Source organism: Fusarium mangiferae (assembly GCF_900044065.1).
Source record: "Fusarium mangiferae strain MRC7560 genome assembly, contig: FMAN_scaffold012, whole genome shotgun sequence".
NCBI lineage: Eukaryota > Fungi > Ascomycota > Sordariomycetes > Hypocreales > Nectriaceae > Fusarium > Fusarium mangiferae.
The window spans coordinates 844,843-870,960 of NW_024573932.1; the positions used below are offsets into that span (position 1 = coordinate 844,843).

At 50.4% G+C, this 26,118-nt stretch overlaps 10 protein-coding genes across 10 annotated transcripts; 6 read left to right on the top strand and 4 right to left on the bottom strand.

The window, feature by feature from the left end:
• Positions 1-41: 41 nt before the first annotated feature.
• On the top strand, positions 42-1,517 carry FMAN_08038 (putative malate dehydrogenase; the record flags this gene model as incomplete). The annotated part of the gene is made up of 7 exons (XM_041821462.1): positions 42-54; positions 178-209; positions 273-383; positions 467-554; positions 662-1,124; positions 1,179-1,323; positions 1,377-1,517. The coding sequence occupies 7 exons, from the start codon at positions 42-44 to the stop codon at positions 1,515-1,517; spliced, it is 993 nt and encodes a 330-aa protein (XP_041687240.1).
• A 376-nt stretch (positions 1,518-1,893) lies between these two features.
• FMAN_08039 (uncharacterized protein) lies at positions 1,894-2,722 on the bottom strand (the record flags this gene model as incomplete). Its single annotated transcript, XM_041821463.1, has 4 exons — positions 1,894-2,025; positions 2,092-2,181; positions 2,235-2,352; positions 2,406-2,722. The coding sequence occupies 4 exons, from the start codon at positions 2,720-2,722 to the stop codon at positions 1,894-1,896; spliced, it is 657 nt and encodes a 218-aa protein (XP_041687241.1).
• Positions 2,723-3,307: 585 nt separating this feature from the next.
• FMAN_08040 (putative bifunctional purine biosynthetic protein) lies at positions 3,308-5,701 on the top strand (the record flags this gene model as incomplete). The annotated part of the gene is made up of 1 exon (XM_041821464.1): positions 3,308-5,701. The coding sequence occupies one exon, from the start codon at positions 3,308-3,310 to the stop codon at positions 5,699-5,701; it is 2,394 nt and encodes a 797-aa protein (XP_041687242.1).
• Positions 5,702-6,379: 678 nt separating this feature from the next.
• On the bottom strand, positions 6,380-8,368 carry FMAN_08041 (putative relatd to E3-like factor in the SUMO pathway; the record flags this gene model as incomplete). The annotated part of the gene is made up of 6 exons (XM_041821465.1): positions 6,380-6,842; positions 6,896-7,121; positions 7,181-7,286; positions 7,339-7,646; positions 7,710-8,015; positions 8,170-8,368. The coding sequence occupies 6 exons, from the start codon at positions 8,366-8,368 to the stop codon at positions 6,380-6,382; spliced, it is 1,608 nt and encodes a 535-aa protein (XP_041687243.1).
• Positions 8,369-9,097: 729 nt separating this feature from the next.
• FMAN_08042 (uncharacterized protein) lies at positions 9,098-9,574 on the top strand (the record flags this gene model as incomplete). Its single annotated transcript, XM_041821466.1, has 3 exons — positions 9,098-9,260; positions 9,320-9,379; positions 9,438-9,574. The coding sequence occupies 3 exons, from the start codon at positions 9,098-9,100 to the stop codon at positions 9,572-9,574; spliced, it is 360 nt and encodes a 119-aa protein (XP_041687244.1).
• A 402-nt stretch (positions 9,575-9,976) lies between these two features.
• On the top strand, positions 9,977-12,894 carry FMAN_08043 (uncharacterized protein; the record flags this gene model as incomplete). The annotated part of the gene is made up of 7 exons (XM_041821468.1): positions 9,977-10,191; positions 10,256-10,300; positions 10,357-10,648; positions 10,702-10,829; positions 10,882-11,766; positions 11,819-12,273; positions 12,329-12,894. The coding sequence occupies 7 exons, from the start codon at positions 9,977-9,979 to the stop codon at positions 12,892-12,894; spliced, it is 2,586 nt and encodes an 861-aa protein (XP_041687245.1).
• Positions 12,895-13,142: 248 nt separating this feature from the next.
• Positions 13,143-16,269, bottom strand: FMAN_08044 (uncharacterized protein; the record flags this gene model as incomplete). The annotated part of the gene is made up of 2 exons (XM_041821469.1): positions 13,143-13,558; positions 13,608-16,269. 2 exons carry the CDS (start codon positions 16,267-16,269, stop codon positions 13,143-13,145), a joined length of 3,078 nt encoding a protein of 1,025 aa, XP_041687246.1.
• Positions 16,270-16,550: 281 nt separating this feature from the next.
• On the top strand, positions 16,551-18,767 carry FMAN_08045 (uncharacterized protein; the record flags this gene model as incomplete). The annotated part of the gene is made up of 1 exon (XM_041821470.1): positions 16,551-18,767. One exon carries the CDS (start codon positions 16,551-16,553, stop codon positions 18,765-18,767), a length of 2,217 nt encoding a protein of 738 aa, XP_041687247.1.
• Positions 18,768-18,988: 221 nt separating this feature from the next.
• FMAN_08046 (uncharacterized protein) lies at positions 18,989-19,954 on the bottom strand (the record flags this gene model as incomplete). The annotated part of the gene is made up of 1 exon (XM_041821471.1): positions 18,989-19,954. One exon carries the CDS (start codon positions 19,952-19,954, stop codon positions 18,989-18,991), a length of 966 nt encoding a protein of 321 aa, XP_041687248.1.
• A 983-nt stretch (positions 19,955-20,937) lies between these two features.
• FMAN_08047 (uncharacterized protein) lies at positions 20,938-23,161 on the top strand (the record flags this gene model as incomplete). Its single annotated transcript, XM_041821472.1, has 2 exons — positions 20,938-21,814; positions 21,867-23,161. 2 exons carry the CDS (start codon positions 20,938-20,940, stop codon positions 23,159-23,161), a joined length of 2,172 nt encoding a protein of 723 aa, XP_041687249.1.
• Between the last annotated feature and the right edge of the window lie 2,957 nt (positions 23,162-26,118).

A 26,118-nucleotide genomic window follows, 5' to 3' on the forward strand; every position in this document is an offset into this window, starting at 1 on the left:
ACCCCTCCTTCAATCCCAATATACCTGTAAAATCAGTCAAAATGGTCAAGGCTGGTATGTACGACCGTCGTCTCACTCACTCCTTCACCTTGATATCTGCCTATTATATTCGCGCTCTTCGCAGCTCGGGTGTCGTCTCTCAGCACTTCTCAGAGCAATAACTGACGTTGTCTTTAGTTGTTGCTGGCGCCTCTGGTGGCATTGGTCAGGTACGCTGAAACTTAGTCACTTCATTCTTGAAATTACGCCAACTGACAATGATCGATATACAGCCTCTTTCTCTTCTCCTCAAGACATCCCCTCATATCGACGAGCTCGCTCTTTACGATGTCGTCAACACCCCCGGCGTTGCCACCGATCTCTCCCACATCTCTTCCCGCGCCGTGAGTCGATCCCAGATTTTCCCCAGTCGAACATGCATAATTCCCTTCCACCGAAACACACTATTTGCTCACACCCTCTATAGAAGACAACTGGCTACCTTCCCGCCAACGATGGCGCTAAGGCTGCTTTCAAGGACGCCGACATTATTGTCATCCCCGCTGGCATTCCCCGTATGTAAAGCTCTTACCCCGGCCATCCGGCGTTGGTCCCCGCGTGTCCGACCGACCCCGGAGCCCCTCCCCCAGTTTTCACTCTACTAACCACATCCCCTGCACAGGCAAGCCTGGTATGACTCGTGACGATCTCTTCAACATCAATGCTGGCATTGTGAAGGGTCTCATTGAGGTTGCCGCCGAGGTCGCCCCCAAGGCCTTCATCCTCGTCATCTCCAACCCCGTCAACTCTACCGTCCCTATTGCTGCTGAGGTCCTCAAGGCCAAGGGCGTCTTCAACCCCCAGCGTCTCTTTGGTGTCACCACCCTCGACATCGTCCGTGCCGAGACCTTCGTTGCCGAGATCACTGGCAGGGCTAACCCCCAAGAGCTGAACATCCCCGTCATTGGCGGGCACTCTGGAGAGACCATCGTCCCTCTTTTCAGCAAGGCCACGCCTGCCGTTGACATCCCTAAGGACAAGTACGATGCTCTCGTGAACCGCGTCCAGTTCGGCGGTGATGAGGTCGTCAAGGCCAAGGATGGTGCTGGCAGCGCCACTCTGTCAATGGCTTACGCTGGTTTCCGGTGGGTTGCCTAACCACTTCATGTTGCTCCACCTAGTCACTAACATGACTGTAGATTTGCCGAGAAGGTTCTCCGTGCCGTAAAGGGTGAGGAGGGACTCGTTGAGCCTAGTTACGTCTACCTTCCCGGAGTTCCTGAAGGCGAGGCCATCGCCAAGCAGACTGGCACCGACTTCTTCTCTGTTCCCATTGAGCTCGGCGTAAGTGGTAGATTGTTTCGTTTCTGGATAGGATATGTGCTAATATTACATAGCGCAACGGCGCCGAGAAGGCCAGAAACCCACTGGAGGGCATTACCGAGCAGGAGAAGGCTCTTCTGGCCAAGGCCACCGAGGGTCTCAAGGGCAACATCTCCAAGGGTGTCAGCTTTGTCCACAACCCTCCCCAAAAGTGAATACCCCCAATTTGATATCTTCCCTAATACCCAGTAAGAGGCTTCCAGAGCAGGCAAGGACATTCCTGAGGAGGCCCATAGCTATGGCACTAGACATAGTAATATGAGTCATGAGCACGATTGCTGATGATATGACTTTGCGCAGGCTGTGAAATGTTCCGGGCGATGATTTACGGTCGATGTCTTTATAGCCCCGATATTGATGAATCTTGGGGACTGCTGCAGGTATGATTGGAGTTTTGGTCAAGAATTGGTCTAAACCATGGCGAAATTTAGCTCTTGCGCGTTCATGGCACTCGTTGGTTGGATGTTTGGTGTGCTGTGCCAAGGCTTGGTAGAAGGGTATCGTGGTATTATAGCTAGACAGACAAATCCCTCAGGGCTTGTTTGGTATGGTTTTAATCTGAAACACGGCACCCGGCAACTCGTTGATTTCAGCTTGGACACTGGTGTTTATTCCAAGGGCAGCCAATGCACCCCGTACGACACCGCATGGGAACCATAAGAACTGCGGGGTGTAGTAAGTCAATATAAGAACATATCATGAAGAGATTGATGCTTTCTGGGACCGTACCGGTTGTGCGCGAACGATTGCTTGGCCGCCAGCTTCTGTGCTCATGCGCGAGAAGGGTCGGAATAGGTTGTCAGTCAATACGTATACTCCCTGGCTCAATATTAGCGTAATGTTCTCATACCGGACAGAGAAAGAAAACCGACTCTATGATTTGTCTTGAGATTGTCAATATTCTTGCCAAACACCAGCGTCCAAAGATCTTTGCAGAGGAATTTGATAACGTCGAGTGTGTCATTGAATCGTGGCCGGTCTCTTGAGAATCTGTTACGATGTAAGCCATGACGGCGTAGAGAACTCCAGACATTGATGCGCACCTCTCTACAAGACCCTGCCCTACCCTGTACCCCAACATCTCAAGACGATAGTGCACTGCGTCCATATCCTCTTCCTCATCTTTCCTTGTTGCTGTMCCAGCCATTATTCCGGCTGCGCTGGAGCTTACTGCATGGCTAGTTGAGGCGGTATCTGCGGGTGCGCCATTTGATTCTGATGCGATGGAATCTCGCTCATGAGTTACGCGGTAGGCCATAGGAACAAGCTCAATAAGGAGAAAGTCGAGACAGGAGGAGCTGAGGAAGTTGGCAGATGGATCGCTCGAGTTAAACGGAGGCATGACGGGTTCGAAAGACATGATGGGCGACTTGGTAGATTTCACTTTAGATCATCAATATTAGAGAATAGCCGGAGCTATGAGTGATCTGGAATATGATTTAATATTCCAGGGTGTGATAAGTGAAGGACGTCGTTTGCGTCGAACTCAAAGGGATACGTAGTTCCAAGCTCACCGAAGTGCTCTCCTGGTGGGATTGGACGGCAGCTTCAAGCTCGCTGAGTCAGCGTTATCGATAACGATAAGCCATAGGTAGGTAATGAAAGGCTGGAGGGTCCATACAACGCGGGGCTCAATTGAGGGAAAGAGCAGAGCGCGGGGCAGTTGAAAAGTTAGAAAAAGTTTAGTATAGGTGCAGAGTCAGTTCGATTCTAGTTCAGTCCACCACCAACTTTTGTCTCTTTACGGAGCTGGTTCCTCTCAAAGGAATCAATTAAGGTAAGTGCCATTCGAAATGCAAGTGTCTGCACGAGATACTAACTATTTGCTCTCTTAGCATCTACAAAGACCTTGAGTCGAGAACCTCTGTGGACCGATTCTCGCCGCCGAATCTCGGAATCGCATTCGTGCCGATTCTTCTCCTCGCACATATTCTCACGAACCAACATGGCGGACCTTCGAATTCTGCTCATCGGCAACGGCGGCCGTGAGCATGCCCTAGCTTGGAAGCTCAGTCAGTCTCCTCGAGTCGAGCAGATCTTTGCTGTCCCCGGTAACGGAGGAACTGCTGGATGCCCCAAGACCTCAAATGTTTCTTCAGTCAAGGCTGAGGATTTCGCTGGTCTTGTCAAGTTCTCTCAGGAGAAGGGCGTAAACCTTGTTGTTCCTGGCCCTGAGGCTCCTCTCGTCGACGGTGTTGAGGGATGGTTCCGAAAGGCTGGCATTCCCTGCTTCGGCCCATCCAAGGAAGCTGCGCGACTTGAGGGCAGCAAGACCTACTCCAAGGATTTCATGAAGAAGTACAACGTTCCTACTGCCGCTTATGAGAATTTCTCCGACTACAACAAGGCCGTTGCATACATCGATAGCGTTGACCATGACGTCGTTATCAAAGCCACTGGTCTCGCTGCTGGAAAGGGTGTTATCCTTCCCCAGACCAAGGAGGAGGCCAAAGCTGCTTTGAAGCAAATTATGGTTGATAAGGAGTTCGGCGATGCTGGCGACGAGGTTGTTATCGAGGAGCTTCTCATTGGTGATGAGCTCAGTGTTCTGACTTTCTGCGACGGCTACGCCATCCGATCTCTGCCTCTCGCTCAGGACCACAAGCGTATCTTTGATGGAGACCAGGGCCCCAACACTGGTGGCATGGGATGCTATGCGCCTACAAACATTGCTACTAAGGAGCTTACTGAGCTCATCGACCGTGAGATTCTCGAGCCCACCATTTCCGGTATGCGACGAGAGCAGCAGCCTTTCCGTGGTGTTCTCTTCACTGGACTCATGATCACCAGCAAGGGACCTAAGGTTCTTGAGTACAACGTCCGATTCGGTGACCCTGAAACACAAACCGTCCTTCCTCTTCTCTCTGCCGATACTGATTTGGCTGAGATCATGCTTGCTTGTGCCAATGGCTACCTCGACAACTGCAAGCTTACCATTGAGAACAAGTTCAGCGCCACTGTTGTCCTTGCTTCCGGCGGTTACCCCGGTTCTTACCCCAAGGGTAAGGCTATGTCTGTCCAGACGCCTCCTGCTGGCTGCAACATCTTCCACGCTGGTACCACACTCGACAGCACTGGTCTCAAGACTTCTGGTGGCCGTGTCATTGCTATCAACGCTGTTGGCGACTCGCTCCGAGCTGCTGTTGATGCTGCCTATGCCGCTCTTGACAAGAAGGTCATTGATTTTGAGGGTGCTTTCTACCGAAAGGATATCGCTCACCGAGCTTTCCGCTCAACTGCTCAGACCTCCATGACTTATGCCCAGGCTGGTGTCGATATACAAGCCGGCAACGACTTTGTCGAGAAGATCAAGAAGGCCGTTGCCAGCACCAAGCGACCTGGCGCCGATGCTGAGATTGGTGGCTTTGGTGGCGAGGTTGATCTGTCTCAAGCTGGCTACCCTCAAGCTCCCATTATCGTGGGTGCCATTGATGGTGTTGGCACCAAGCTCATGATTGCCCAGGCAATGAAGAAGCACGACACCGTTGGCATCGATCTGGTTGCCATGAACGTTAACGATCTGGTTGTTCAGGGTGCTACCCCTGTTATGTTCCTCGATTACTACGGCTGCAGCAAGTTGGATCTCTCTACTGCTGCTGACTTCGTTCAGGGCGTTGCTGATGGTTGTCGACAAGCTGGCTGTGCCCTTGTTGGTGGCGAGACTGCTGAGATGCCTGGCATGTACCAGAATGATGATTATGACGCCGCTGGTTGCGCTGTTGGTACCGTTACTGCTGATATCAAGCTTCCTCGCAAGGATGACATGGCTCAAGACGATGTCCTCCTCGGTCTTGGCTCCGCTGGTGTCCACTCCAATGGCTTCTCTCTGGCTCGTCGCATTGTCTCTCGCGCTGGCCTCAGCTACACCGACCCTGCTCCTTGGGACCAGTCCACCACCGTTGGCGAGTCCCTTCTCACCCCTACACGAATCTACGTCAAGTCTCTTTTGCCAGTCCTCTCTCACATCAAGGGTCTTGCTCACATCACCGGTGGCGGCCTCGTAGAGAACGTTCCCCGTATGATCCCCGAGTCTCTTGCTGCTGAGATCGAGTTCGGCTCATGGGAGATCCCTCCTGTATTCAAGTGGATGCGTGAGGCTGGCAACGTCGAGCCCATCGAGATGTGCCGCACCTTCAACTCTGGTGTCGGTATGGTCATTGCTGTCGACCCTGCAAAGGCCGACAGCGTTTCTCAGGCTCTTACCGATGCTGGTGAGAAGGTGTACCGCATCGGTCGTCTCACCCGTCGTGACCAAGGCGAGGCTTGCCTGATCCACAACGTTGACTCGTGGAAGGCTGACACCGCGGTGCCTAGCAAGAGAAAGGACATTGGAGCATAATTGGGTAAAGCGATAAGAAAAAGTATGTGTGATTTATGGAGTCAATTGGGTCATGATGGGATAGGAATTTGGTTTAAAATTAGGGTTGAATGTGATGATTTGAGGGCGAGATAGAAGGCATGCTCGAGATGATATTTCTCTTTGAAGCCAATACATATGAATGAAAAATGATTCGTGCGTTTCTATACTCGCGTTTTCCTGTGAAAGTACTTTGCAGTCCGCCATGTGACTTCATCGTCATAACATTGGTTCGTGACATGGACAGTCGGCAGACTTTGTACTATTTGCTTTCCATGACGTCCCTATTTGGAATGAGAACATGTAGAAGAGGCTACTCGTCCTTCTATTGCCTCCTTTCATGTTTGAGACTGGATCCTGTCTCATATCTTAAAGTACGTACCACCTGAACGATTGATTCCCTTTCTTTTGAATACTCCCTTACACCTCGCGAAAAACAACCGTGATAGCAATGCTGGTAATTAGCAGGGGAATCATTTTCCGTCTCCTCCAACGCCGGACCAGAACATGCCAAAGTAAAAGTCATCAACCAACACCCCTAATACCAAGCAGTTATATAGACTGCCCCCCTGGGACATATTTCACTGCCACCACAGACTCGATCTAGAGAGTCTTGCGATTCCGTTTATGTTTCTTGCGTCCCTGAGGACGAGCATCCCCCTAAAGATACCCGAGATCACCTGGCGAGATTGGAGAGTTGTTAGGTAGGTTGCCTGAGTATCCGTTCATCGACGTGTTTTGCCTTTTTGGGGGCGGGGGCGGATCATCATCGTCATCGTCAGATAGCGTTAGGTCGATGATAGCGGCCATTGGGCGCTTGGCGCTGGTAGATGCTATGCCCCTTGGTCCGGCAGAAGATGATACATCGCGACCTGCTGTTACTGGCGTACCAATGGTCGGCGTAGAGACTTTGGGCGTCTCCAAACGGCGGTGACCAATAGAATTGACCTCTGATATTACCAGATCGTCATCGTCATCGTCAAAGGCATTTGCGTAAGATGAGTTTCCGTTTGTGTGCCCCTGACTACTGTCGTCGGTGCTCTTGAGATGCCATTCGCCATTGGGCTCGATGGTCACAGTTTCCTGACTCTTTGGTGTATTTTCCAGGATGTCTTTGACATATCTGCTCGAGGTTAGAAAAGAAAGACCCTTCATAATCATTGCCTATAAACTCACGCATCAACAGCCAACTGCTCGAAAGTGGCGGACTTGTTGCAAATAGGACATTGCCATTGCGGGCCTTGTTCTTGCAGCTGGAGATACGAAGTGGCATCAAAACATTGCAAGTGTGTGCAGCTCAACCCACGACAAGGGAGTGCTAGTCGCATGTATGACAATGGACATTTGAGAGATAGCACCTGTGAAGTTGCTACTACATCCGGATCTTGTGCTTTGGCGTTGACTAGTTGCATGTCAGTGATAACTCAGGAGTACTGGACGAATAGTGTGAGCGGCACTTGCGTTCTTGCTTTACAGAATCAATCGATATCTTCTTGCCATTGGCAATGCGCTCCGCAAGCTGTTCGACAGATGTTATCTTGCAAACATTTATCACAAGGTAGAAATTCTGTATTCGGTGTCAGGCCATGCTTGTAACAACGCTTGTGCACGGTGCTCACCTTGGATGTCAGCGCGTATGTGAACTCAACGTTGTTGGTATATTTCGGACGAAGGCGAAGCGCTTTTGTGATGTCAACCGGTCTAGTAGATCCAGGTTTGTTCTTCAAGCCGCGCAAATTGGCCTTGACCTCGCCGCCGTTGACCTTGAGTTCTGACTGGTGAGGAAATGCGACATCTTGAATTCCTAAAGTATCCCCGGCGCAAAAGACCATCACTCGGTACGAAGGGTCGTTAACGCACTTCTGTAAAACAGGATGATCGTCTAGTCTGATGGGATAGGTTATCGTGTTACGGTGCTGCGACATGACTTGACAGGGGTGTTAGTATGAGCAAGTTGGGCAGGGTACACAGAACGACGCGCAAAACGTACCATCGCAGGTCTTTATATCACCAGCAACCGCCTCGATCTGATGAAACGGGCTCGGTTTGAAGGTGAGTGCCACTGACGAGCTGAAGTTAACCACAGGCCGCTGACCATTAGACAGGCTGGCGTGGGTGCTAGGGAACGACATGCTGTGCAACCCAAAAGGTGTTGAGGAAGCATGACCATGTGATATTGGGTAGTTCGACCGAGAGGGCGAAGATCCGGTTTGAGAGCTCGAGATGGAATTGTGCACGCTCTGGCGAATCTGCTGCAGGCGCACGGGATCGTTGGCGTTGACGGCTTCTTGGATGACTGGTGGCGAAGCGGGCATGATTAGCTACGGTACTGAGGAGTTTGGAAGCAGTGATTCACGGCCGAAGAAGCATGCGAAAGAGAGATGAAGCCATCGCGCAGTGCAGACGAAAACAGGAGTGAAATTGTGTGTATGAGCAGGCCCTAAACTCACGATTATGTATGCGACGCTGTAGCTCAGCCTTGATGCCAGTACTCTTGACTCCGTTCACCTGGCACACAGAAGAGAGTTGGCGATTTAACAAGCGGTTAACTTGTCGCGCAAGAGAACTCGCTTCTGATCGAAGATTTGCGTGTGCACTTGTTGAGTGCGAGGGTGCGGCCGTAGCGGACCCAAAACCTGCGGAAGCCATGTCGAGGGTCGGTCGGTCGTTCCTTCCGTTTATCGGTCGCTAATGTTTGCGTTTTTGGGCCGAGGGAAGGTGTCGTTATCGTTATCGAGGGAGATTATGTGTGGAGGAAGGTGCTGCCAGTGTTGGGCGCGAACAGTGGTTGTGGAAGGCGCGCAACGGCATCCAAGGCAGATGCGCAGGCTGATCGGGTGCAGCCTGTAGGAATGGAATTGGTTGTATCAGACTGAATGGTACCGTGAGAAAAAGTACCTAAGGTAGGTAGGTTGGCAAGGTACGAGTGAGTGGCCGAGTGAATGAACGGAAGCGATATAAAAGTTACATCTAGAAGATGAATGTACAATCGGATTATAAAAGGTAAGGTAATGGGCCCTCCACTCTGACTGACACTGAATATGAGAATCGATCGAACTATCTCAACCACCACGCGTGCTCTAAACTCGCTAGACTCGTCGTCGTCCTCTCACGCTAGGTATGTCATGTTTGCCCAGTCTTTAGAGTGTAGTCGCACCCGAGTCCAAGAATAGAAGGCGGTCATCCCTGGCACACGCAGGGACTGGACTAGGATCCCAGCGTCTCCCTCTGTTCATCTTTTGCTTTACTAGCCACACACCGCCACAGTTAAACTCACCACTGCCCCTCGGTAGCTTGTCCCAACTTTTTTTTCTTAGCAGCAGGGGACTTTGATAACGACTTTTACTCAAGCATCCATCTTCAACCATATCGACAAAAATGGCAAAGAGCGCACGAGCGAGCACCAGAAAGGCCAACAACAGGCGCCTTGTTAAAAATGTTTTTGGTCCCGCCGAGGCCGCTCGAAATGAGCGTCTCTCTGCTAAGCTCCTTGAGTTGGCCAAGCAGCCCAAGCCTGAGTCTTCAGATGTGAACATGAACAGTGAGTGGCATGGTATAACCATCTCAAAGACGATTGAGCGCTAACATACCTATTCTCAGCACAAGAAGAGGACGCCAACGACGATGCCAAGGAGGATGTTCAAGACAATGAAGCCACATGTGAGTTTTGACAAAACCGCCTCTGTCTCATTCATTTTCACTAACCAGCCATGTCTAGCAATGGATGTGGACTCAAAGAAGCCTTCAAGTGGTCGCATTGAGAAGAAGCGAGTCGACAAGCGCAAGCAAAAGGCTTCCAAGATTGTCTTCAAGTCTTACGGTAGCCGATCCAAGGGCAAGAAGAAGAGCTCTTGAACTGAGATTGGGGTAAAATTGTTTTCTGGTCTTTATTCTGGGGGTTTTTATCCATTCATCGGCGTTTAGCAGCAAAATCTAAATCAATCTGAATCTGTGATACCCAAAATTTCCATCTAGATTTGCCCCTCAGCCTTGTGTGGCTCAACATTCAATTTGAGTAGGGCAGCCAATCACACTACCGCCTTCAACCACCACCTCTTTGGTTCGTCTTGGCAAGGCTATCGTATAGGTTGTCGCGCTCATCTCGACACGTCCATCACTTCTACTCCGTACAGCTGACACATTTTTAACTGTTCAATATAATGATGGCGCATAATTGACGGGTTATTTTCTGTATCAATACGATATTCAGCCTCGTCTTAGTCACTCCTTTGTCCTATTCTATAATTGTCTTTTATAATGGTGTCCTCTCACAACGGCTCGTTACTGCGCACTCTGTTGCTTGTCGCAGCCAATCTTCTAATCCCGGTCTCAATTGTCGCCTTTGCGCTGGGCTTCTTCCCATATAAACCGTTTATTCCTGGATTGGCTGAATTCGAGTCTCTTGACTTTGGATCGCCTCCTGATGCGCCATTTGACCGTTTAATATTTATGGTTGTCGATGCCCTCAGAAGGTAGAGCTTTGATTGATGAACCCCAGGTATCTCATTCTGAACTCTCAATTGACATTTCTTGTAGCGACTTTGTGTACTCGGACGCCTCGGGATTTGATTATGTTCAAAGGTATTACATGCCGATTGTAGTTAATCTCATCAATACTTGTGCTTATCAAATTCCAGTCTCATCCGAGATGGCAGCGCAATGCCCTTCACAGCCAATGCTCGATCACCCACAGTTACTATGCCGAGAATCAAGTCCATGACAACCGGTTCAATTCCTTCTTTTGTTGATCTTATCTTGAACTTTGACGAGGCAGATACTTCGTCCACACTCGCTTCTCAAGATACTTGGTTAGCTCAGATTAAAGCCAAAGGGATGGGCAAGCTTCTCATGTACGGTGATGACACTTGGCTGAAGTTGTTTCCCAACACTTTCGATCGCGAAGATGGAACATCCAGCTTCTTTGTGGCGGTTTGTGACTCAAAACATGGTTCTCATGTTCAGTCCGACTGACATCTTACTAGGACTTCACAGAGGTTGACAACAATGTCACCAGAAACATCGCCCCTGAACTTGAGAACAATGATTGGGGTCTTATGGTGCTTCATTATCTTGGTCTAGATCATATCGGGCATAAGGCTGGACCAAAAAGGTTTATTTGACTGGCGGTTATTTCTCTCATCATTCCACTAACACGTCAAAAGCTCGAATATGTTTCCCAAGCAGCGGGAAATGGACGGTATTGTCAAGACTCTTTTCGAAGCTATGGAGTCCAAGCCTCATCTGGACTCGACACTCCTCGTCCTTTGTGGTGATCATGGCATGAATGATGCTGGTAACCATGGTGCTTCTTCTCCTGGCGAAACCTCACCAGCCTTGGTTTTCATGTCTCCAAAGCTGAAGAAGGTCTCCCATAGGCTCTCTGCTCCAGCTCAGCCCAAGGACGAATTCGATTATTACTCCATGGTCGAGCAATCTGACCTGGCGCCTACTATTGCCGCCCTTTTGGGTTTCCCCGTTTCCAAGAACAACCTTGGAGCCTTCATTCCTGATTTCCTCCCCTTCTGGCACAAGACCAGTGATCAGATTCAGATTCTAGTTCGAAATGCTAGACAAATTCTCAACATTGTCACAGCCGCTTTTGGAAGTGAGCTCTTTGACGCACAGGGTAGCATTGACCCCTGTGCTCTTGAGCAGACCGAGATCAACGAACTGGCATGTCAATGGCGAAGGATCAACAAGGAGGCACATATCCTCGCAGCTGGTAACAAGCTGGACAAAAAGTGGCTTGATGACATGTCACAGTGGCTCCGCCGAGCCCAAGATCTCATGAGCAGCATGGCTTCAAACTACGACATGCCCAAGCTTTACATTGGCCAAGCGATTGCTGCTGTTGCCGCTATTGCAAGCACAGTTGTTCTTGTCAGTCTTGGGACTCATCGAGATAGACAAATTCTTCCATTCAGCCTGATGACATTATCTTATGGTGCCATGATGTATGCGAGTAGCTATGTTGAGGAGGAACAGCACTTTTGGTACTGGTCTTCTAGCATTTGGCTTGTGATACAAGGAGTGCTTCATATCCGAAGGTATGTGATTGCCGAGTACATAAATGCCTTCTCATACTGACCAAGATACTAGAAGAAACAGCCTTGCTGGCATCGCTTGGGTTTTCGTTGCGCTTGTGGCTTTGAGGCTCACCAGGGGCTGGAATCAAACTGGCCAGAAGTTTGCAGGAAGTCCTGACATCGTGAAGAGCTTCATCAACACGCATCCTCAACTCCTTTGGGCTATTGTCACTTTTGGATACATTCTCATGTCATTCCGCTTGCTTGCCCGTCTCAAGAGTCTCCCTTCTCTGGCTAGCACAAGCGCTACCTCAGTTCTGCTCATGTCTGCATATAGCTTCAAGCTTGACTTCACGAGCGAGGATGCCCCGGAGCTCGTTGTTGGTTTCGCTAGAAGCTTGAACGACATGTTCGTGGGACAGTCATTGCTTTGGAGGGCCAGGACTGCCTTTATTCTTCTCAGCATCTTGTTTGGGTACGGCATCTATCGGTCGTTCACTGGCGGTCGAAATGGCCAGTTACAGTCAGGTAACGTCTCTCATACACACACCATGGGTGCACTATAGCCACTGACACATTACAGCATATCTTTTCCATCATCTCTATACCATCTTTGGCATGACCCAGTCTCGTGCTACAAACATTCCCCTCTTTCTATTATCTGATATCCTCTTCCACGCACTCCAAGCCACCGATCTCTCGGTAACTGGAATCACCATCACGGCTGTTCTTCTTCAATACACCACATTCTTCGCCTTTGGTGGCTCAAATGCCATCTCCTCCGTCGATCTTTCCAGCGTATACAACGGTATCAGTGGCTTCAACTTCTTTGCCGTTGGTTTTCTCACCTTGGTCAGCAACTGGGCTGGGCCAATCTTTTGGACATCTGCCGCCAACCTTCTCCTACTGCGCAAGTACCACGACGGTCAGCGCAATGTCTTCTGGCAATACATTACTCTGCAGACTGTCTTTGTCTCGGCGACAGTTGCATTAGTCATGGCGGCTTGCACTTCATTGAGAACTCATCTGTTTATTTGGACAGTTTTCTCACCCAAGTATCTCTACTGTATGGCCTGGAGTCTCGGTCAACACTTGTTGATCAACATTGGCTTTGGTGGTCTCCTATTTTGGTTGGGGGCGCGTAACTAGCATCATTTAGCTTCTCAGTGATGGGTATCTTCATGCATGAATATCTGAGAACTTTGTATAAGCATGACTCCTTGTGTCTAATCAGGAATTCATGGAATAAGCACATCATAATTAGAAACAATAGTAAATCGAGAACACGTCGCCAAAACCAAGATCCCTCCCATAACCGAACCCAAGGTATCTGTCCAACCATCACGATACACCAAATCATCCAGGTCCCATGTCATTACTTCATCAATCTTTGTCTCTTACACGTCTGTCATCTCTACATCGTCGCCATCAGACAAGAGGTCGTCCACAAGAGATTCTCGTTCATCCTTTTCCTCCTTAGGAACCACAGTGTCATCACTTTCTTCATCCTCCTCCTTAATGCTTGGCTCCTCCATGACCGTCTTCTCCTCCTCAGGTGATTGATGATCTGTGATCACAGAGGTACTTCTGCTGGTACGTCGGTGGGCTGGTTGTTGTTCATCAAGGGCATTCACGATCTTGCCCAAACTGACATGAAGCTTGAAGAGAGCGCTGCGGCTAGTGGCATCAGATAACAAGCCTTCTTCCACTGCGATGCTGACTTCATTGTAAGCCTCACGCAGCTTCTCCTCGCTTGATCCAGGGGAAATGTGGAGCTTTCCGAGAAGAGTACCGATGAGTTTCTTTTCTTCTTCTGTGAATGGGTCAGTGTGCGTTGTTGTCAATGCAAATTGTTCACTCACTCGTAATGTTGCCTTGTAATTTCTCTAGAATATCCATGGCAAAGTCGAGATGCACGTCACCATTGACCGCCTTCTTGTCAGATTCCAGCAGGTTTGTAGATCTGTAGCATTTTCGGGGATCGGTCCAGTCGACGAGGCAAGCTCCGATGGTAGTCATGCTGACCATGTCCTCGTCAACATCCACATCATCATCTTCCAGGCTTTCGCGGACATTGAATAGAGCATGGATTGCGTCAAGGGCGATGGACCGCATGAGGTTTTGGTTCTCTTCTCGGGAAAAGCAGAAGACAGGGAGAAAGTAGTTGAGTGCCTGTCGAACAGTCTGGTTGGATGCAGACGAGGGGTCAAAGTACGCAACGACGAGTGACTTGAGCAGATCCTGGCAGGCTTCCTCCTCGCTGACGACACGACCAAGCAGCAGCTTTGAGGCAGCAACGGTAGCAGCCGCCTGGACCTCAGGTGACTTGCCACCACCCTTGACAGCTTTGACGTAAATCTTCAGCAGGCCAGGTGTTGACGATAAGAGCTGGGCACCATGGACATTGAGAATATCGGTCAGAATGTGCAGAGCTGTGATCTGGAGTGCTGTGTGACCCTTGGTGAAAAAGTGCATGAACAAGCTAAGGTTCTCCTCGGCAAGTGAGCGATCCTGGAGGGCACAAAGTCCAAGACAAACCAGGCCTCGTTCCCGTACGGGTGCCTCGTGACTTCGAACTGCTGGAACAACGAGGTTATTCAGCATCGCTACAAGATCGGTGTTGTCCTGGAGGTTGCTTGCCACATGGGTGAGCATGCACTGGACGATATGCAAGCACTTCATGTTGACAACAATTTCTCTGACTGCCTTCTCACGCGCCTCTTCCTCGCTCAGTTCAGGGGAACCGCCTCGCTTGCTTCCCTTAGTTGGCGTGCTCTGACCGCTAACCTCTGATCTGGCTGAATGGAAGCTGTCTTCTGCATCATCTGCAGGAAGGTCGTCGACAATTGTGTCATGGACATCTGCTACTGACTCTAGGACAATGCTTATGAATTCTCGCTCTCCGGCAGCATCTGGCGAACAGATACTCTGAAGTGTCTCTACGGCGAGCTTTGTGACCTCGTCTGGTAAATCAGGAATCGAAATAGCCTGTCGAAGCAGGGTGAACATCTTACGTCGTCCAACTTCGTCAGAGTAATCGAGGGTCAGTGCAATTTGGAGTAGTTGTTCAACAATAAACTCCTGCTCTACCGTGTCTTCTTCTTCTTCATCTTCGTCATCTGCCTCTGCTACCCTCTTAACGGCAGCAGTTAGGACGTGAAGGTATCGTTCCAAGAAGAAAGCGAGCTTGGTGACCTCGGGGAGTTTTTCTTCCAAGAGGTTCAGGTACTTGCCATCGCCTTCGAGGCGGCAGAAATCATTGAAACTCCTGGCCATGAAGACAGACTCGGCAGATAGGGTCTCCCAAAAGTTGTCAGTAAACTCTACTGTTTCACGGTAGTCCGGGCGTCCTTCCCAGAAGCCTCTCATGGCCTCTAGTGCAACGCCGTTCTCAACGCCAGTGTTGATCACGTCGATTCGCTCTAGCAGTTCAAGGAGGCCGTCAAAGTTGGGAGGTGCCGGTTCTGCAGGTACGCCATCCTCTTGAGGTGGTACACCCGCGCAATCCTCAATCCATCGCTCGCGGAACAGTCTGCTTGCAGCTTTTCGGACGTTCTCGTCTCTGTCACGAATGCCCCAGCGAAGGAGCTTCTCTCGCATTTTAACGGACAAGTGGCGGAAATCACCTAGGGCAGGGAGGAGTCTGGAATAAACAGCCCTTCGAGTTGCTGCATCTTGATCGCGCGCGCGCTCGAGAAGGACTGACAAAGTCTCAGGTAAGATGGGAAGGTTGACGAGGAGCGATCTTCGCACATCAGCATTGGGGTCGTTCTGTAGAACTTCCAGCAGCTTCTCGAGCAGTCCGGTATCGTCGTCGTCGCTATCATCAGAGTTGGTGCAACCTTCCGTCTGATTTCCTGCAAGACGACCAAGACCCAGCACCGCTTGAGAGCGGACCATGGCCTCCTTGTCTCGGATCCTCTTAAGTAGCCCATGGCGCAGTTTCTGGAAGAGATCGTCGTCTATCGCGTCGAGCGAGTTGATAATGTGAGAAATGAGCTGCGTCGACCTGAAGCGGACCACCTTATCCTTGGCGGTCAGAAGAGGAAGAATGGCTTCGAGAAGTTGTGAGGTTAGGCGAGTGCTCGGAGTCTCTGGCATGACACTCGCATCTTGATCAATCTCTCCAAGAAGTTCATTGTCTTTTGCACTTGCGTGCTGTAGAAAGAGGCCGGTGAATTTAATTGACTTTTCTCCCACACTCTCCGACTTCTTGATTGGCATGATTTTGCTGACACAGCGTATAAATTCTTGATTAAAAGCATCCTCGTCGAAATCATCTGCATGAGATTGGTCGGGGTTTGTTGGCTCGTAAGCGCAAGACTCCTGGATCTTTCGTAGATTCACAACAAGCTTGCGGTGTGTCGCCGTGGTCCTCTGTGCATCACGAAAGACAGCACATACTTTGGTTCGTAGAGCGTTGTCGGGGGTATCAACTGGTTCGGCGACCGGTGAGGTACGAGACGCAGCAGAGCTTCGCGCAGCTGACGTCCTCGAAGAACGGGCGGTTGTTCTTGCAGGCATTTTTCGTGTGTCGTTCTAGTCCATTGACTGTTGTTAAAAGAGCAATGTTGATAGTTGCCCAAGGAGGTTTCGCATTGTTTGTTTACCAGTATTCCCCTTACGGCTTAGTCGCAACGAGGGACTGAGGGGCTGATTTACTCCACTTTAACGGACCGCCAGGTGCGGTACGTACCTCCACAGGTCGTTCCATCGATAAGACCTTATCGAACTTTTTTTTCGCTCTGGTCGCAAAGCCATTCTATTCTACTTTATTAAACATTTTGCACAACCATACAGCAAGCATGGGTGCATCAAAGAACGACCGAAAGCGTCCTCATACTGAGGCAGAGGAGCTCGATCCCGCTTCTTTCGAAGATCGCGACAATGGAGCCGTAAAGGCCTCCAAGAGAGCCCGAGTCGAAGATCGAAGATCGCTCTTCGTTCGATCACTACCTCCCGGTGCCACCAGCGAAAGTCTTACCGATTTCTTCTCTCAGCATTACCCAGTGAAGCACGCTACTGTTGTCGTCGACCAAAAGACCAAGGAGTCAAGAGGTTACGGGTTCGTCACATTGGCTGACGCTGAGGATGCCGTAGAGGCCAAGAAAGCTCTGAACAACCAAGATTGGAATGGACGCCGAATCCGCATTGATGTTGCTGAGCCAAGACAAAGAAACAATACTACTGGCGAATTGCCTGCTCACAAGCTTCGCAAGGAGGAGCTTCAGCGACCCCCTAAGCTCATCGTGCGCAACCTGCCTTGGAGCATTAAGACATCAGAACAATTGAGCCATCTTTTCAGAAGCTTTGGAAAGGTCAAGTTTGCCGATCTACCTCAAGACAAGGGCAAGCTCAAAGGATTCGGTTTCGTTACCCTCAGGGGAAGACCGAACGCCGAACGTGCGTTGGAAGCCATCAACGGCAAGGAGATTGACGGAAGAACCCTGGCTGTTGACTGGGCTGTTGACAAGGATACTTGGGAGAAACAACAACCAAAGGAGGAGGCTAATCCTAAGAAGGCACCCAAGAAGCAGGAAGTTGCTGAGGAAGACGAGGATGACCAAACCTCTTCAGAGGGAAGCGATGATGAGGATGAAGAGGAGGGTGGCGCAGAGGTTAACAGGGATGATCAATTGGATGCTGATCTGAAGAACTTCTTCAAGAATCACATGGAGAACCTCGAGGATGAGGAGGAGGAGGATGAGGACGGCGACGACGAAGATGATGAAGCCGACAAGCAGGCTGAGAAGGAGGTGCAGAGCCTGGCTCCGAAGAGGATGACAGATAACACTTCAACTGTCTTTATTCGCAACCTACCGTTTACTACCACAGATGAGCAACTCAAAGATTTCTTTGATCATTTTGGCAAGGTTCGATACGCCCGAGTGGTCATGGACAAGGTCACAGAGAAACCTGCAGGTACTGGTTTTGTCTGCTTCTACGACGTCGACGACGCCAAAAAGTGCATTAAAGGCGCTCCTCGCCCTGAACCATCTGTTGCAGCTGCCAAGAACTCCATTCTCCAAGATGAGAGTGCTGATCCTGATGGCAAGTACACACTCGACGGACGTCTTCTCCAGATTGCACAGGCAGTCAACAAACAAGAGGCAACCAACCTCGCTGACAGCTCCCTCGCCAAACGTAACGAGAAGGACAAGCGCAAGCTCTTCTTGCTGAACGAGGGCGTGATCGACAGACGCTCACCTCTATTTAATCTCCTCACACCCTCAGAAATGCAAGTGCGAGAAGCCAGTGCCGCTCAACGAAAGAAGCTTGTACAGGGTAACCCCAGTCTGCACTTGAGTCTGACTCGGTTGGCTATACGCAATATTCCCCGAAACATGGATTCCAAAGATCTTAAGGAGCTTGCGCGAAAGGCTGTTGTTGAGTTTGCAAAGGAGGTTAAGGCAGGCCGCCGACAGCCGCTATCAAAGGAAGAGAATGCACGAGATGGAAAGGATGCCAAGGAGAAGGAGCACGAGCGCAAGGCGAAGGGCAAGGGTATCATTCGTCAAGCCAAGATCGTGTTTGAGAGTGGACAGGGACAAAAGATGCCAGAGAAGGATGGTGGCAAGAGTCGCGGTTATGGTTTCATCGAGTACACCTCACACCACTGGGCCTTGATGGGACTGCGTTATCTCAACGGCCATCAGCTCGAGAACGAAGCTGGTAAGAAACAGAGACTGGTCGTGGAGTTCGCTATCGAGAATGCCCAAGTTGTTCAACGACGACGTGCCAACGAGGAGAGGTCGAGGCAACTCAACCCAGAACATAACAAGGCTGCAAAGGCTGAGGCTCAGCCCAAGACAAATGCTCAGCATACCAGGGATGACAAGAAGCGCGGACGCAAGGGCGATAGGGGTGATAAGGTCCATAAGGGTGGCAAGGACAGAGGCAGTAAGCAGGCCGAGGAAGAGGGTGGCCGGAAGCCAGAGACAGATGCCGAGATGAAGCACAGACTGATTGCGCGGACCAGAGTGATGCGCAAGAAGAAGGCTCTGAGTCGGGGAAAGAAATGAGTGCTAGAGTGTTGATACCTATCTACTTAAAAGTGTTTACATTGAAATCCATGGTTAGGGGTGTATTGCAATTTGAGATCAGCCTATCGCCCGATTGACTGGAAGAGCTTGATGTCGAAGCTTCTTTTGTCGTTATAATATTACATTTACCAAATCATACATCATTGAGCTGGGAGCAAATTCTACCTCAAGTTCTCCGTCATATTCAGAGTACAAAGTCCTTATTTCCAGAGCCAGCCAGTCTTTACTTTGACACTTCCTTCCACCTTGGTGCCAGACTCCTGGCCATCCTTATCCTCGATCTGTGCAAGTTCGTCATCCTTTGGGGCTGGTCGAACGGTGTAATGGCTGTGGCTTCCAATCTCGTTACCGTTGTCATCCAGTGTCTTGACCAATGTCTTTGTGTGTAGGTAGCCGAATCGATCCACGTATTCGTCCTTAGTAACGACCTGCTTCTCATCCCTTCCAGGCTTCTGCAGCTGTTTCTCTTCACTGTTAGAAGGTGCCGCGGGATGGTCCTCGGTAATCAGCTTCATAAATGAATCCCAGGGCGATCGGTCGCTAGCAAAGGATGACTGAATTGCAGAGAATAGTTCATCAAAGTCGTTAGGTGCTCTGCGCAGGTTGCGGTGCCCATGAAGCTCTGCACGGAGATCCTCGATTTCATACTCAGATTGACTTTCTCCATCCAGACGACTTCTCTCTTCATTGCGTTCTTCACCAGTCGGGACATGATCTCTCGAGGTATTGTTCCTGTCATCCACGCCAAAAGCAGCGCGCCATACTTCTTGGGCTCTGCGATCTAATTCTTTGTGCAGTTGGTCCCAATTATTGTTCGCAAGCGATTTCATAAGCTTGGCGGGTCTAAAGTCTTCCAGGAGGCCCTGGGATCCCAACCTGTGCAACCAAAAGTACGCGGGCTCACCATTTGGGTACATAGATCGGAGGAGTTTCCGTTGCTCATATCGGGATTTGAGGTCTGGTAGTTCCTTTCCCTGTGACTCAGCAAGGAGATCCTCGAAGGCGTCTTCGAAGGTGAAGATGGAAGTGTCTATGTCGGAGGGTGCATCATTTGGTCTAGGCTGGGGCATATCTCGAAGGGCCAGCGGGGAATAAGAGGAGAAAGCAATCGAGGTCATACACTGTTCAGATGGCCAGGCGAAGCCAAGATCCAAAGGTCCCAGCATAGTGGATATGTTTGTGTGTTGTTTGTAGTAGTGAGTTGTGAGTTGGGATGCAGTTGAGACTCAATCAAGTTAGAGCCCAGTCGTTTATGTAGCTTCTGTTCGCAATCCGGTTTCCGTGAGGTATCAGAAACGTCGGAAGATGACTTCGCTGAGAGGCGCCTTTTAGCAGGTCGCGTACATGGACAAGTTTTATTAACTAGATGAGTGATAGTAAGGAACTCTTGGAGAAAGTGCCAGAATTGATACAAGATTCGTCGTGATTCCAGAATTGAACTGGATTGAGAAAACCATGTGACAATCGAAAGCTCTCGTTCCATTGCGAGTTATGACGGCAAAGTCCAACGCTAGTGGGGGTAGCGGGCAACAACGGGCATCCCCAAGGCATCGAACCAGTGGCTTACAGTTGATCTTTTGATTCTATTGGTCTATTTCAGCGACAAGACCCTGAGCCAGAGACAAGGCTCCACTTTGACACCTCAGTTTCTGCTTAGGTTCTGCCTCGCCTAAAAATGCGAGATGACATTGGATCCCCGGGCTCGCCAAGGCCGTGCCAACCGCGGGCATACATCACCTCCATTACTAACTTGACTCTCGCAAGGCAAGCTTCTTGTCTTGTCTTTTTTGAGACATTATTCTTTGTTTCTTGGTAAATTCTTCCTGGAAAACCTATCGCCATCATCATAAACGCATCATCATCCTCTCCGTCTGCGACGGCTGGCCATGTACTGCACGACGCAGCTTGATACTGACCATACGCTGCCCCCATGATACTCTTAATAACTGACTACCAACCAAACCGACACTATCGATTCCTCCACCACGACGTCAATCACGCTTTATCCGTCCAAGCTCGGTCATCTTATTATCCGTTCCCGGTGACCGATCCTCCGAATTTCCCGACGTTTGTCTGAGTGTTGCGCCTTAATTTTCGTTATCGACCGTCGCGAATTTATCCAAAACCTGTTGTGCACCTCTCCCGCCAGATGATGCGGTTGGCCAATGTCGAATCGCCATGGCCATCAATGGTGGTCGATTCTTGGGCGCAAGACGCCTCCAACAACTCCTCTCATCACGGCCATTCCGGCAAACCCGGCGATAAAATACAGGAGTGGTCCTCACTTATCGGCATCGTCACAGCCATTGTAGGCAACGTCCTCATCGCTCTTGCGCTGAATGTTCAGAGATACGCACATATTCGTCTTCACAAGCAACGGAGTAGGAACCGGAAGAGGGCGAAAGAAGCATTGAAGCACCCTCACCCTGGAGATCATGGTGGCTCATACGGCACAATTGGAGGAGGTAGCGATGGAGCTGGGTATCAAAATGGTCACGGAACAAGTACAGATGATGGAGATCGCATGGACGAGAGCCGTGAAACTGATCCGCTGACCGGGTCCTTTCACTCCGAGGCATCGCAGAGCACCGATAGCAAAGAGGATGATACGTCGTCATCATACCTCAAATCTCCGTACTGGTGGTTGGGTCAGGTTCTTATTACTCTTGGTGAGATGGGCAACTTCCTCGCATATGGCTTCGCCCCCGCTTCGATTGTCTCTCCTCTTGGAGTTGTCGCCTTGATATCAAACTGCATCATTGCGCCTGCCATGTTCCACGAGAAATTCCGACAGCGCGATTTCTGGGGTGTAGTTATCGCTGTTGGGGGTGTTGTTACTGTTGTTCTGAGCGCAAAGCAAGAGGAGACCAAGTTGAACCCCCATGATGTATGGGACGCCATCACTACGTTGGCTTTTGAGATCTATCTCGGCGTGACCATATTTCTTATCCTGGTCTTGATGTGGGCAAGTCCTAGGTACGGAAGACGCACGATTCTTATCGACCTGGGGCTTGTTGGTTTGTTTGGTATGTAACACGGTAGAGAAGCCCGCTGTGCAGACACTGACTATAGCTCTAGGCGGCTACACTGCCCTTGCGACAAAAGGCGTTTCGTCGATGTTGTCTTCCACTCTTTGGCGCGCTTTTGCAACTCCTGTCACTTATGTTCTCATCGTTATTCTCCTTGGGACAGCAGTCATGCAGATTCGCTACGTCAACAAGGCGTTGCAACGTTTCGATTCGACCCAAGTTATTCCAATCCAGTTCGTAATGTTTACGCTGTGTGTGATCATTGGAAGCGCCGTCCTTTACCGCGATTTCGAACGAACGAACGCTGAACAGGCGGCCAAGTTTGTTGGAGGTTGTCTCCTTACCTTCTTCGGCGTTTTTCTCATTACTAGCGGCCGTGAGCAAAGCCATGATGACGATGAGGTCCTGTCTGAAGACGATGATTTTGAGGATACAATAGGCCTTGCGAACCAGGAAGGGAATGGTACAGCGTCCTACCAAGACGGTCAGGGGTTCTCTACCCCCAAGTCACAGTCACGACGGTCCAGTCACCTATCAGGTCTTAACTACCCTGATGCACAGAGAGTCTTGAAAGCGGCGGTTACACCTCATCAGGACAACAACAATCTCCCATCAGCCAAGGCTCTGAGCTCTCAAATGTCCCCAGGTCAGGAGACTATGGCTTCTGGTTTCCCCTGGAACGATTTCGGAGGGCCGTCAACACCACCGGGAAGAGGCGTTAGGGCGTACTCTACAGACTCTGTTCTTGCACCACCGGGGACCGCGGGCTCAGCGGCGTTTGCCTCTCACCCAACAACACCGATGAGAGATGCCCTCGCTGCTGATGGCTCGCTTCTCCCACGGCCTCAAGCTAGTCCTTCGAAGCCCGGGGGTACCGGAAGCCGATCCAGGACCTTCATCTCTCCGTCCCCTCTATCGTCTACGGTTACGGCTGTGGTCAAGGACGCCTTTCTGCGCGCATCTGACGACCCGAGTGTGCGCCAGTCCTCGATGCGTCGTATACGTTCCACCATCCGAGCCGGGCTGTTCTTTAACGAAGACGATGAGAATGCTGATCCCGATAACAACTCCCGGTCGAACACGCTCCCCGCACAATCAGCAGCGCCGGTATCAGTGGAAAATCTTCCTAGCGCCTTAGACGAGGCTGAGGGGCCTGTAGGTGAGGACGATCTGGTGCGTCGGCGGTCACGTAGTGTTAGTGATACACTAGGCGATTTTTTTGGCGTGCGGCGCAAGAAGCGCCATGATGGCTATTTTGCGAGCGACGTCGAAGATGTGACAATAGGAGGAGCTACCCCAGGTCAAGATGGGGCGGATCGTCAAGGGGATTGCCGAGAAGTATAATACGCGGAGCATCTAATAATCATGTTTATGCAAACACATACACATTGCGAGCCGGCGTTGGTTAGCACGTTACTCTTCTTACTGGCGCCGGAGTCATTTCGTTGTCCAGGCTTCTAGCGTTGGCGTTTGGGGTCTTAGAGTAGGGGGTGATGAGATTAGCTCAGTTCTGGGATAGCATATGTTTAGCAGCATTTTATTGCTTCCATGTTTAGAATCCAATGGATATTCGCTCGCCTTGCAGTTACCAGCCGTAACCGGAGCTGGACAGGGGGATTTGGCAGCCTCGGGGTGATCAGTTGCGGGGCCTCTCTTCTCTCCCGTCTCTTATCTTGAACCATCGCTTTGCTTGGTGTCTTTAAGCTTGAGGTTCAGTGAGTTAGCGACTGGACGCCTAGTCCTGAAACGAAACAGTCGAGTGCTGCTCTTGTCGATCGTGATGGAAGATGTGACAAGTGCCGTAATTGGCTGAAACATTAGAACTCGCTTCTCGCGTCGCTTCGAAAAAGATCATAAGACTGTGCACTGTGCTACCATGGTACCCTGCTTCAGCTTCGCTTAGGGGTCTTGAGGAGGAACGTCGCGGAGCGAGTGTCCAAGAACAACGTATATTCAACGCATCTATGCATGCATGTAGCCGTAGCATCTATCTCATATGTAGGTGAGTATAGGCACTGCAGTAGGCAGGTATAATGGGTTGGTTGGTAGCTCTGGTATAGGCAGCATAGTTCGTGTAACTAGGCGTAATACAAACTGGCGGATATTCGCCGAATGTTGTCTTGTAAGCTGCAAAAGTGTCAAACATTAAGGCCAAGCCCCTTTCCCGTTTGGCCTGACAGGGGGAGGTGTTGTATTCTCCGAGGCTACAAGACCCCAATTGGGATACGATCAGCTCCTGTGGCCCTGTAGGTTACTCGCAAGCTAAGCTAAGTCGTAGTGCTTCCGAGCTTGTGAACCATGAAAGTTGGGCTGCGGTGCCCGGTGGGAGGGAGCACAAGAGCGAGGGGATAGCATGTGTCTGGCTCCAACGTCTTGCGCAACCTCGGAATTGAGTTTGTTAGCGAATGGCTAGCTGTCTGATGTCTGTCTGCAAAGAGCTCTAAATTGGGACTGGGGCATATCCGCCGTATGTATGTACATACATACTGTGCTTGCTATGTATATACAGGCATTCATGGATGGGAGACCCAAGAGACTGATTGTTCATTTACCGACAGGTAGGTAGCTCTGATGCCATGCAGCATAGACAGTTAGACTGGCCTGTTTTCAAGGCCCAGACAGATCCCATTATCTTGGACTTGGAGGACCAGGGAAGTAGGTGAGATCCCTGTCCTTGATTTTTTGGGACGTGGCATTTTGAGTTCAGGAACAGACAGGTACAGACTAGTAAAGTTACTAGAGGTTGAGCTGCTGGGTACAGGGCCTGAGTATCAGTAGCCAGAGTTGACAAGATCGTCTTCCTTGCAGAATTGGCTTGCAAAGATGCATTGCCAAGATAATGTGACAGCTCCTTTCAAGTGCGGCAATTGAAGCGACCAACATGAGATGCAGTAAAGACACTGAAGGAGCCTAGGTACCCAGGTAGGGAAGAAGAAGAAACAGATTGAGTGAGGCCGATAGACATACATAGACCCAGCGACGGAACACGAGAATTGATTCCGCGGCGCTAGACCTCCAACAACCAACAACCGACAGGCCTCTCTAGCGGCGGGAAGAAAGGGCCAGAGGCCCGAGGAGACGACGGGCAGACCAGGAATAAAAGAAATCTCCAGTGAATCCTCCACTGAATATCAACGCCTAGACCTGGAATGCAAGGGTCGAGAGGCTCAACACCCGACCAACTCTCGTGGAAAGCACTGGGTAATCGGTATCGGATGTGTGAGTGAGCTTGGGTTCCCGATCCCCGCGAAGAGATCGGTGATAATTTGTACAGTCTGTCTAGGTACCTACATATTCGCTATTCCCTACTGTAGGCGGGCGGAGGCTGGAGAGATGTCACACTGTATCAAGGTTTGCCGATTGAGGGTTGATGCTTGTTTCCCTTGAGCTCCTCTGTATCCGTACCTACATATGTATTGTTCCACAGTCCTGCATGTTGTATCCGCTTCCACGTACACCAGGTCGTGTTCTGTCGTATCGATATCCATAACACGAACCCTAATGACATCCCTCAGAAGGGAAGGGGGAAAACGTCAATGAGCCGCCCTTACCTGTGTCCCAAGGTTTGACTACGTCTTCAGCTGCAAGGACCGAGGATTCACACGCAGGCATGCGCATGGTCAACAGAGATAGTCACACCGACTTATTATAGAGTCCGGGGTTTGCATGAATTTCGACGTCGTACATTCCGTGGCCGCATATGTACAGCAGCTAAGTTGACTTTGTGTCTGTCTGTCTAGCCGTTGTAAGAGTAGGTGTAGGTGTAGGTGTAGGTGTTGGCTGTTGGCTCTGAGAGAATGGATGAATTCGGCCCTTGGAACTGCAACATGCGCATACCCGCGCTGATGTACCGTATGCTCGTGTGCGGTACAGCAAGAGTCCAGCCAGCCTGTACAGCATTCATTCATCTCGAACCCAGGCTTGAGCCCAAGTCTGTGGGTGGCCGTTGTAAACGGGCAAGGGAGGGTAGTTATCCGCAGTTTTCGGTGGTCTGGTTGGTTCAGTAAAGGTTGTTGCAGGGGCTCCTGATGCCGTAAAAGGCACCGCGCGCGAGCTTCCGCAGGGCAGAACAGGACAAGGGTCGGGTGTAAGACTGCAAGTGATGAAGGCGTCGTAGGCGGCCCATCGCGGCCCTTTCTGCACCGATTGGCTGCTTTACTCATTGACAGGTACAGCACAGTCAGCAATCCGAGCCAAGCCAGCAAGCATTTCCTCTTTGGACAATGAAGTAATAATTATTCAAAAGCAAAGACCATATGTATGTAGTATTCAGGATGGATTGTTAATTTGGGAACCCTCAG